The following is a 12,465-nucleotide window of genomic DNA, read 5'->3' on the forward strand; positions in this document are numbered from 1 at the left end:
TTAATATACAAATATACATTATAATAAGCAAAAACTTTAAAATACGCAAAATCAAATTTTGGATTTTTATTTGACCCTCTTTTCATTTATTAAGGTATCAACAAAAATACATGCAACTTTCAAAATTCCCTGGACCATAGTAAGATCATATTAATTATTACCTATAGAACCAGCGGTGATGTTCCTAATGCAGTAGTTGGGTGAGTCGTCAATGTAGACGAGATCGCTTGCCGTCGGTAGACTGAACCTAGGATCCCTGATCTGCAACCGTCCTCGTCTGGTGGCCCTCACCTCGATGGCTCCTTCGTACTTTTCTTTCAGATGTTCGCCTGAAACAGAGCACACCGTTATTTTCACTTACTCGCATTTATAATACTTTATCACGCGCGAGTATAGGTATACAGGTTGATTCTTTCAACAGTTTTATGGACTGTGATCATTTTGAAAAATATTCAAATTGTACCCACCCCTCGAGTTTGTCGGTTTGCACTACTTCGTTTATTTAAGCGTCGATGGCTTATAAATAAAAAATAAAAATCGTCCTGGAATATTCGATATATACTGTCGACATCATTAAAAAAGTACCCAAATGCTTTTGATTGTAAAATACTTACAATAAATGTTTACACCTAGGTAAGTGATGTAGATATGGTATGTCAAGATGTTGACATTATTTAAAATCAAAATTTCACCGACGTTACTTCAGGAAGGGGAACAAAATAATGATAATACAATGGACATTATATAGAAGTAAGATCATGTGTTTTAAATAATTAAATATATAAATAAATGCCAGTTAACATAACCGGATAGAGATGCATTATTCGCATATTAATGCATTTTGTAGTAGGTAGGCATTGCACATATGCACTCCGTCATGGGGATCGATTTCGTGACGAAAATTGTTTATGAAATTGATGGTGGTCGGTAGGTGCTACCTATAGCTGGGAAGTGGTAATTCGGTATACCCTCTCAGTCTCACCGCAACAATAATAAATAATATTGATAGTGTCTCGGACACGCGGTGGTTCAAGTCAAAAGCACTGAAAGTTCTCCTGCAATTTTTGGTTAATTTTTTCTTATACTTTTATTAATGTATTACTATTCGTCGGTACAGCGAGTGCTGCGGAGGATCCAATAAGGTGTAGGCAAAGAACGTAGGTAATCGGATTAGAATACACAGTGACCGAGCGGCGGTGGTGTCACACGCCGCCTTATTTATGTACCAATGTACCATAATACCTATACCTACCTAGCTATATAATGTTATAATACAACGCGTGTAATATACTGGCGGCGGTTGGTATATTACCTACCTACTAGGTATAATAATATAATATGCTGCATACGTATACAATAATATATAATAGCTATAGGTACGCATAATACCTACGAACACACACGAACACTATTATTGGTCCATAAAACGAAAAAGAAATACGTCCAATAGTCGGGTGTTAAAATAACGACTAAAACGTCAGTGTCCATAAAAAAATTATATTACATAGGCGCCCGCCGCAGTGCACAATCCTCGGCTTGGACCGTTATTATGATAATATACGTATAGCCGCGGCTGTATAGGAGGTACCTTGCTATGTATATAATATATTATAAACTATATGGTAGGTATATTTTATAGGTATACAATATATATATATATAGGCACCAACAGAATGCGTACACGATATATTATCATAATATGTGTACTGACGCAGTGTTGGAACAAATTGGTTTACCTAATACCTGCAATATAAGTATGTAATAATATGCGGTATAGAGATGACAGACAAAAATCATTCTAAAAACCCATATATATTCTCGTATATGTGATAATATCACTTGTAGCCTGTCGATGATATAGTGCACTGGCCGTTCGTTATACGACGTATTGAAATTACGGTATTGTATTATACGGATAGAGGTGCACATTGCTGTGTTGCGATACGTTTTCGGGTGTGAAAATACTGAATGTCCAAGGTATTTCGAGAACATGCACATAGGGGTTTGGTGGCCTGGCCTGATATTCATGTCCATGGCGTGTCTGGCAATCAAAAAATCATTATTTTTAGTTAAATCTTCCTTACCTGATTATAAAAAATTCTCGGTTTGAAATATTGACCCAGTCCGCCCCATTACAATGTACCTACCCACCTAATTTACAACAAATTTGAGATGGATTCAACATAATGCCTACAGTGTAAGTAGTGTAACACTATACCTAACTAAGTATAGTATAAGTACAATAAGTACATATAATATGATTTTATTCTCTTTCTATACGTGTTTTATGTTTAATCTTTTGATATCGAATATTCAATGAAATAAAGAATGCCTCATTTGTATTATTTCCGTTAAAATATACCTTAACTTAGTTATACATATAACATATAGATATATAGTATAGCGCTTAAAGCTTAGATAATACCATATTATTGTATAATATGATTACACATTTTCCGAAAAGAAATTTTCCAAATATGTCAGTGTAACCTAATCTAACCTACCTAACCTATAGGCATAAGTTGAAATAATCAGTGTTCGATGTTAAAAGAATCACATCGTATATAGGTATATGTAATGTGCACATTCTATGTATGGTATATTAACGTGTAGGCAAAACGCTAAATCTAAATTACTAAGAATAAAAGGGCAACGACTCGCGTGAACCCCATTGTAATGATACACATAATATGTATACCTAATATATGATACATCATGTACAAGATATATCTATAATGGTAGTAGTATAGTAGTAGTAGTAGTAGTAGTAGTAGTGTTAAAAATAATAATAATAATATGACGTTATAATATATTATATTATTATCCCGATGGCGGCGACACAAGAGTTTGTTCGCCACTTGGACGTAATCGTCATCATTATAACACCTCTTTCGCTCTTTCACTCACTCCCTCTCCGCCTATATTTCACTACATCCAGAGGTACCTCATATAATAATATCGTATTATACATACATACTACACTTCAGACCTACTTCGACGACGATGGACTCATACATCATTCGCCTGCTCGTATATATACCACGTGCGTATGTGTAACATATACAATACAATATACATAAATAGGTAGTGTGACACTATGTGTATATAATACTATTAACGTATGTATATGCGTACGAGTCATTCCTCACGCCATTCGCACGATCTATTGTGTATACTCAGCCCGCCTGCTCGTATCAAGTATAATATTATATTTTAGTGTTATAATATTGTCTCTGCTAAGGGCGACACTTGTCTGGTGTCCGCTCGTTATAAGTCCCTGGCGCCCCAAGTGTCCTGCTCCTCGTACATAATAATATGCAAACACCGCGCGAGTCCAGACGTAAATATTTTTCATGTAAACGTCCCTAAATCCGTGTACATTTGTACGTTTTATAATAATCGAGCCCAGGCCGACAGTCAGACGAGCATACGGTGCAGTTGAGGATTAACCCCCTCATCCCCCCCCCCGTGCGTGGTAATGTTATACGAAAATATGTTTTATTCTTATATAAGTATGTTATTGCAACTATGGCATTTTAGTTTGTAATTGTATATTAGTTATGAGAAAAGCCTTTCATCCCCCCCCCCACAATTTTTATCAGTTAGTGCCTAGGTGTAGAATTCTGGTGATGGCCAAGTGTAATATTATGTAACATAACGGCCTACCTGCATGATTTTTTTAGTTTTATTAAAAATAAAAAATAAAACAATATTTTTGACACGAAAAAAAATTCACGGGTTCTTAATAATATTGTTCCAGTTCCTTAGCTGTGTCCCACACGTGCACAGCGCTACAAAGTCATACATTTCAGCTGGTGTGTATGTATATAATATTATTCATACCAGAGTTTCATCTTTATAAATGGTTCGGTGTAGCAGCAAAAGTGATTTCTAGGATTTCATGATGTTTTTCCCGAACTTAACCCATTTTAAAATCATAACTTCGTTTACTTAATCGGTTCTGCACTGTCCTTGAACATGGTAATTTCAAAATTAATTTAGATACTTGTTTTAATTTTAATTATTCGATATAAGCAATTTACACATTCTTACTGATTAATTTAATACAACATATTTTTAATGCTGCATATTTATTCAATCTTAAATGTTAATAAGTAGTTACCTATTGTATTTTATTCAAGATAATAGCTGCAACAACAACGATTTTATTTCTTTCACATCCTATTATACAAGAAAATGTATACATTATTTTTCTTATTTACTGTTAAAAAAATCACTGAATATACTCAATACAGTAAAAAAATCGATAGTTTTTATGTTGACTTGTGAGTAAAGGCATAGGTACAACGCACTAATTAGTTTCAAATTTCGGAGGCAAGTTTATTTTGGTGAAATCCAAGAAATGTGTTTCCTATAATACCAGGTAGTAGGTACCTTGTATATATTTTTTATGTCATGCACCTAATTAGATTTTTTTTTGGAGGGGAGATGATTAGCCTCCCTAGCACCCCTTCAGTTGCACCTAAGTCTTCTGAGTACAGTAAACTATGTTTGGAATTTTTACACGATCACCAGTGTCTGCAGTACCTATGAGGAGGGCCAGCTGGTCTTTTCTCATAACACATGTACCAACTACCAAGTAGTATAAAAATATTCATTAAAAACGTGGTAACTATAATTATAATTATTGATCGAATGACTAGAGGAAGACTTTTGGGAGAATTGATTTATTTTATGTTGTACCCCTCCTACAACGACGGGTAAAGACGAATTTTATATATATTATAATATAGGTAGACACTTAATGCGTACGTATGTTGGAAAGTATTTATTTTTTTGGACCACCTTGATGAAATTAGTGTTTGAATCGGAGGGACGGAAAAACATATTTTTTTAAATAATAATTCAAGGTGTATACATAATATGTTTTGAATTTATACTTGAAACGTTATATATTGAGTGACGAGTGTTCAGGTACGCAAATCACAAAAAGGATATTTTTGGATTGTTTTAAATCTTCCAGTTTGTATTTTCAAACATTAGATAAAGTTCTATCCTGTATGAATAGCCACCATACAATAGGCATATAGTATTATATACAATACTATGATAAACTCTATACAATTATATCAAATCGAAGTCAAATCTTTTTGAATTAAATTTAATGCGTAAAAATAAATGAGGTGAAAATATTATTGTCCCCGGCTCTCGAAAATTGCAATAGACCCAACTCTAAACCGTATACGATTTTAGTACATTTTAATGTGCAGCCTACGTTAATTTATTCAAACATAAACACCTAACCTAAGTTTTTACTTACTGTATACAAAATAATATAAATCATAGTATACATTTCCTACTTGCAAATATATTTATGATGCGAAAAAACGCCCGCAGGAGATGTATTATTTTAGTTTAGACAGATTTATTCTCAGGAATCAGGATTAAACATTTATTACACTAAGTGAACTTTCTTTTTCGGCTATTATTAACAAAGCGTGGTAGTAGCAGGATTGTGAAGCAAGTGTAAAGAACCCCGCGGACACCCACGTAGTCTTTCGGTACAAACCAGTCGACTTTATGTAAACAGTTCCATTCTAAAACTTTTACACACTCGTATAAAATACACTAAAAAGTAATCTTAAAATGTTATGTAATAAACATATTTATATATTATACTCTTATTGTTACAAGTGTTTGAATAAACGCCGTTTACAACTGTGAAACCGCATATAGCTATGGGATATAGCTGTTACTGTTATAAAAATGCAAACAATTTATAACTTATGAAAAACACGTCTTCTTTACCCTGAGCCACTCCTAACACATGTTAGTCATCTTTACAATTATATTGTGCAAAGACATTCATCACCGTATCAGAAATCCAGTTTTGTCTTATATACATATAATAATGACAGCGGCAGGTACCTATACATAATTAGCCAATTGGTACATACAACATTTTTATTATATTGAATAGCCCGCTTTTAAAACCTAGCCAAGAACCGAATTTTTAAAAACCACACATTATTCATTTCCAATTTATACAATTGTCATGTTTATTATAAAGTTAAGTATTATACGTAGCCAGGTGACAATATATATATCTACTAACTTTTTTTTAAATCTTGAATTATTACTTTTTCACAGAGTATGATTTTCCCTCGTAATAAATTATTTCTCTAATACAATTTCAAATCAACTTTCAAACAAAAATCTATATGTTTATATATAGTAATTTTCCTATATACCTGTAAAACAATATACCTATACACAACAGTCGAATCATAGAATAAACAATGATGGAAAACCGAATAGCTAATAATGATGCTTATTATAATGTGTAATGTAAGCAGAGGGTACTAATGATGTGCTCAGTATTAATTAAGATATTAATTATATATCTTAACGCGAATACAATTTTAAGCAATTTTAGTTTTTACATATCTATTTACTTACGTCAATATGTGTCTATTACATTCCTTTATTCCTGTTATACATGTCCAGTATTGATTATTTCGATATATTATTATTATTATTATGATATGTTCGTGTTCGGTTGTCAATATGTACATAGACACACGACATTTTACAGCTCGAGGCAAACAATAATAATATTATAACATGGTGGTATACGTTGCAGCTATCCAATATCCATTACTTCATATATTATTATAATATCGCTTCAGGTGATATTATACTCGTCGAACTATAATAACGCTACTTGTACGTATGTATATATAAACGGGCGTTATTACTATGTATAATATACGTAAACTACTATATATACGCGCGTGTTACGTTATACGTCTATGAAATAAATCCGACTTACGAAGTTACATTAAAATTGTATTTGGACAAAACTCGTGTAAAATACACAAACACGCGTCGAAGACGGTTTATATGTACGTCCCGAAACGTATACATATAATATACTACATATTATTATTATAATACTAATAGTGAATTCGGCGGCAGTATATATACCTAACTGAAATTCCATGTTTACAATAATGCGAGGTATTATAATATATACGTACCGTATTATATACGTGTTTGAGTTGTCTGCAAACATATATCGTGAACTTTGAATAAGACAAATATTCACGACCGGCTTTTATATACCATATAGCTGCACCGCGTATACCTATATACCTGCGTATAATACCTAACCCGACGAGCTGGCCGCTTTTCGCGGGTCGATCAAAGGCAGTGTTGCGAAACTAGAAACCGAAGCCGCCGCCGCCGCCAACATCATCGCGGTGGCTAGTGTAATAAATTAAATTAAAAGAGCATAATAAAAAATAAAAACCAGACCAGCTCGGCGGCGGCGCGGCGTATAGAGGTATCATCATCGCTTATCGATTTAGGATACCAAAGCGATAATATGTATATATTGTATACGGACGGACCTGTGCAGCAGACGCGGAATGTAGTAAGCTATGTACATAATATAATAATAATAATAATAATAATAATAATAATATTATTATTATACTTGAATTGCTATAGCTCGACCGCCGTGGACCGTGGTATAAAACTATAGTGACCTGCAGTGACCACTGACCACGTTACGCGCGAGACGCACGAGCGTCTGTGAAGTCGGTTTACAACAAATTGTCTTCCTTAGCCAACGCGTTCCATCATATTATATAATGATAAAAAATTCGCTGCAAGCCCGCGACGAATGTCTCCGCGTGTATATAGGTACAGGTTGAACCAGCCATGCTCGACCTTTTTTTTATTTAGGCCACAATTAATTTTTTAAATGTTACAGCGAGCCGCAAGTCGAAACGTCATGATTTGGTTGCCCATTGTTGAAGAAGAGATTCAAAAAGCTAACATTTATAGTAGGAATACCAAACAGTTATTCGTCCTTTTCGCAATCACCCACGGCACACAGCTTGTCACCTCGAAAACAATATTATTTTGAGTTGAAAATTTGAAATTCGTTTTGAAATATTATATTCTCTTCGTATCGACTCAATGAGTGACACATAAAAAACTCGACGGGTCGCTGGTGGAGTATGATTGCAGGGTTCAACGAAACGATCGGAATTACGATTGTCGACCACCCCGACTTCAAAATCACATCTAACAGCTGCAGGTCTCGCAATGTATACACATAATATAATATATCATATTCTCGTGTTTGCTGCTAGTTATTAAATAATTATACTTATATACCTACTGCTAGTGTATTGTAGTACTACACATATATGCGTAAATAAATAGAGCATTCTTGTCGTGGCGCTTATAATATATAGTTTCGGCTTCCGAAGACGGGTCGTCGTATTTTATACACATGTACAGTTGTACTCCAGTTAGTGCCAGTCATACACTATAGTTTAACCATTGACGAACAGAATGGGGATTGTGGTTGATCACTCTGCAACAATATTAGAGTTTCGGTCAGCAGTCGGGGCTCGGTAAATTTATTCGACGTTCAAAAATCCAAGATTTCTAAATCTAGTCGGCAATTTTAAAGACTTTGCCGCACCATGCATTTTTTTTTTTTTTGGAGATCGTCCCGGGCTGTAACACGTCATGCGTGTACAGTTGAATATAGTTTGTACCTGAATCCGATTGCATAGATAATACAATAAATAAATATCGATCGACGCTGCTGCCATACGACTCGATTACTAGCTATAAATAATTATATTTAACAATAAATTACGCTGCATGCTATAAACGCGGAATACGTTAAATTATTAAATGTGGTATAATAATAATTGTCTGTCGTTCTCGATATCTTGTCGCTTGAAGATTTTCTATCGTACACATACCAAAGCTTCAAACTTTTATACCTGCTTCATAAAACTATAACTATATACTATGGAACTAATTTATACTTTTTTATAGATCCTTTTTTTCATTATAACATATACTGTATACATGTATTTATCACCTATTTCAGTGTCGCCGGGGGGAGGCTTATGGGCTTAAACTCTCCTCACCAAAGTATCGAAATTTGAATAAGTGGTAGTACGAGTAGTACCCTTCCCTAGCAATAAAAATGATAGCTCCCCCTAAGAAAAAAACTCCTGGCTACGGCACTGAGTCCTATTTAATTGGTTCGGTTGTGAACCTAATGCAAGCATATTCTTAAGGTAAATTAACAGTCAGTCCCAAACAATAACATACAATTGAATTTACATATTTGTGGCTTGTGCCACGTTTAATCTAAATCCATGTATAGGCATACAACTTCAGTCTATAGCTATTGAACTAGGCTGACTGAAAAGCATATAATCGACTGTGTAGAAATAATCACATGTAATGGCGTGAGTTTTGTTTGAAAATTATGAGTTTACTTTGGAACAGTGGGCAACGAAAAGACGAACATACATACACATACAGCGCCTGATAAATAATAATATATTCTCAATCTCAGCGGTCACCGCGGTATACCTATATATAGGCGGTAATAGTTGTTATTAGTTGTTTTATGCCCATATATACACGTTTAAAGGACGAGTGTACACACACACGCATAATATATTATTATTATATTATGCATAATATAAAACCCGCAGTTTTTTATGTAACAAAAGCACAGTGATTACGCATATTGAATCGACTGAACAATTGTTTCTTCCCAGACACTTCGACACCCTTGTATCCAGTCCTACGTCATTATGTTTGTTCGTTTTTGATCCCGTATTCCCGTCACAAAGCACAATCATATATATTATGAAGGTACGCACTATACGCGCGAGAGGAAATGCCCGTGGCGAAATTTCACGAACTGTAACGGACCATGTTGCATACGATTATACGGTTAATATTTAAAAAAAAAAATTACAACAACAACACTAGGCATTTGTTTAGGCACCTATTGTGTTCGTAGACGACATAATATTATACTGTATATTGCATTATGCAGCCGAATTCGTAAAACTGTATCGAACGATTATGATGAGGGTGAGTCGTTCAAAAACAATACCGATCGAGAATCACCGATTTCGGTCGGATGGTTTCTATTACAATATCGTGCACCGTTGATGTCGATGTCCACATTTATGGATATTGTATACATATGTTAGAGTGGTCCTACACGACCTAGACGTCCATTCGACACGCATTTATCCGATCTATGTGAGACATCCGTATAAATTATCAAACGTATAGATACTTAAATTGTATATGATTTCAACTTCCAAGCAACAATGTATAATGCATCAATATCGCATACGCATCACGACGATAAGTGCCCAATAACAATAACAATAAATAAAACTCAACACACTATACATCAGACTCCGTTCTATAAATGTGTTTAATGTTCACTTGAAATTTTTTTCTTTTTATCAATTATATAATATAATTCAATAAACCGTGTCGATGAAAAACTGTAATCTGTAGTCTGTATACGCTGCAGTGTTGTTTATGCGGTTCACGCACGTTTTTTTTTAAGGTCCCGTAACCATTTTTATTTAAATTGTCGAAGCGAATAAAAAACAATAAAACAAAAATAATAATGTACTCTCTCTCGATAATGTGCGTTAATTTGTTTTTCTTGTTTTAGTTTCGATTCAATAAGTATGTAATCGTATATAATACCTAATACAGTAAATAGTAATACCTATACCACTAACTCCCACAGCCGGCGTCCGTGCACAAATACATTAATACAAATTATACCCTACTGGTAAATACGTACCATGAGCATTGAGCATACATATCAAGTTCGGTTCAACGTAACTAGGGGGTTTGAAATGGATTGTAAATTATAGCAAAGACAGTAGAGGCACCTTAATGCGAAAATCTATAGTATACAGATACTAATTATTATGTTAAGATGATAATGATAATTAATAATACGTATATACGAATAACTATCTTAATATTTTTATATTAATATATTATATAATAAATAAAATAAAACGTATTTCACACAGATGAAATAATGAAATGTTTCTGTTAGTTATATGATCTATAAATTTCTATAACGATTATATAATAGTATATACTATATACTTGCTACTCGCATAATTTTTCGCTCCGTTGTTATTTTTATTTTTTACCATAATATATAATATATTACGCAGTTGTGCTTTTCTGTTTTATTTTACCTCATTAAAATCAACTAGTTCTGCTCTATTGAAAATCGTTAATCACCAGCCCTCTATCACCACTTTAAAAAGGTTTGCCGCCATTCAGCTATAAACACGGGAGTCTACTAATTATTCACTAACTATTATTTATTCGTAGTAAATAATAATTAATAACTAATGGTCCCAAATAACTTGATAAAATTAATTATGCTTTACCCGAGGCGTCACTCCAATTAAAATTATCAACAAGCAAACGGTCCAGTAAGTCATTTAATACTAATTCTAATGCATAAACAAATTCTGTCGATATCGACGATATGTTTGTAAAGAAGTAAGTATCAATAATTATTTTTAAAATCACTGCAGTAGTGCAGTCTGTCTTAATCAAACCAGCAAAATTGTAAAACTTCCCATTTCAGTTTTTGCCAAATCATTATAAAACAAATGAACAAAATTAGACCTAAAACCGATTTTTTTTTTTTTAATTATTTTTAAAATGTAAAATTGAACATGCCTACATCAGAAAATGTAAATTTCTATACCCACCAACTAAAATCAAGGAAACATCACATCATCATTCGTAATTTACATCCTACACAACACGGATAGCCGATAGATTTCATAAAAGAGGAACTAGGCAAAAATAGATTCTTATTCCTTGGCTATAGAAATATTAACAACGTCTTACATAACAATACAATAACCCTACTTCAGCTACCTATATATATGGCTCTATTCTTGTTTTACCTCTAACATTCATTGAATTACAGTGATATCCGAAAATTAAATTCACTTTGTGAAAATAAGAAAGGAAATGAGCCCTCGACGTTAAAAAGAACTAACCCAGTGCATAATTACGGACATGGATATGGATTATGGACTTAAAACATATACTATATACTATGCAGTTGTGTAGGCTGTGGCTATTTCAACACTTATATTTTTGTCCTAAAGACCGTAAACTACCAACAAAATGCACCCTCTGTCTGGAAACCACCCATCAAATTATAAAGAATGTCAAGTGGGTATTCAAAAAATGTAGAACCGGAAAAACAAATTTCTTCACCAGGAAAATCCAAGCCAAAATGCAATAATGCCACAAATATTGTTAAGATCAGTTTAAAAAATAAGCCATAACCCTATGAAAAAATAAAACTTTTTGGAAGATTGTGGGAATCGCATCTTCGCCGAGATGTCCACTATGTTAAACTAAGTTAAATTATTCTTAAAAAAATAAAACAATTTATGTACCCATGATTTACATACTTGCCTAAAATGTCTAAGGAGTTCAGTTAATGTAAATAGTTATATAATTTTAGCACCCATCTCTAGATGAAACATTGAAACGTACGGTTATAATATATATTATAATTGTCTTTCGGACTATTTTCCGAATTTATAAAATTATTATCGTTTCGCCGCCACAGAGGGCTCATTACGTATT

The 12,465-nt window shown here is 33.4% G+C and overlaps 1 protein-coding gene across 1 annotated transcript in view; it reads right to left on the reverse strand.

The window, feature by feature from the left end:
* The window catches only part of LOC111040640 (protein Wnt-5b-like), a 62,431-nt gene that overhangs the window by 2,574 nt on the left and 47,392 nt on the right, over window positions 1–12,465 (reverse strand). The window contains exon 6 of the mRNA XM_022324613.1: window positions 162–329. Within this exon, the coding sequence (XP_022180305.1) occupies window positions 162–329 (168 nt within the window). The remainder of the gene's footprint in view (window positions 1–161; window positions 330–12,465) is intronic.

The sequence above is a fragment of the Myzus persicae genome, unplaced genomic scaffold, assembly GCF_001856785.1.
Source record: "Myzus persicae strain clone G006 unplaced genomic scaffold, MPER_G0061.0, whole genome shotgun sequence".
In the NCBI taxonomy this organism is placed as follows: Eukaryota; Metazoa; Arthropoda; class Insecta; order Hemiptera; family Aphididae; genus Myzus; species Myzus persicae.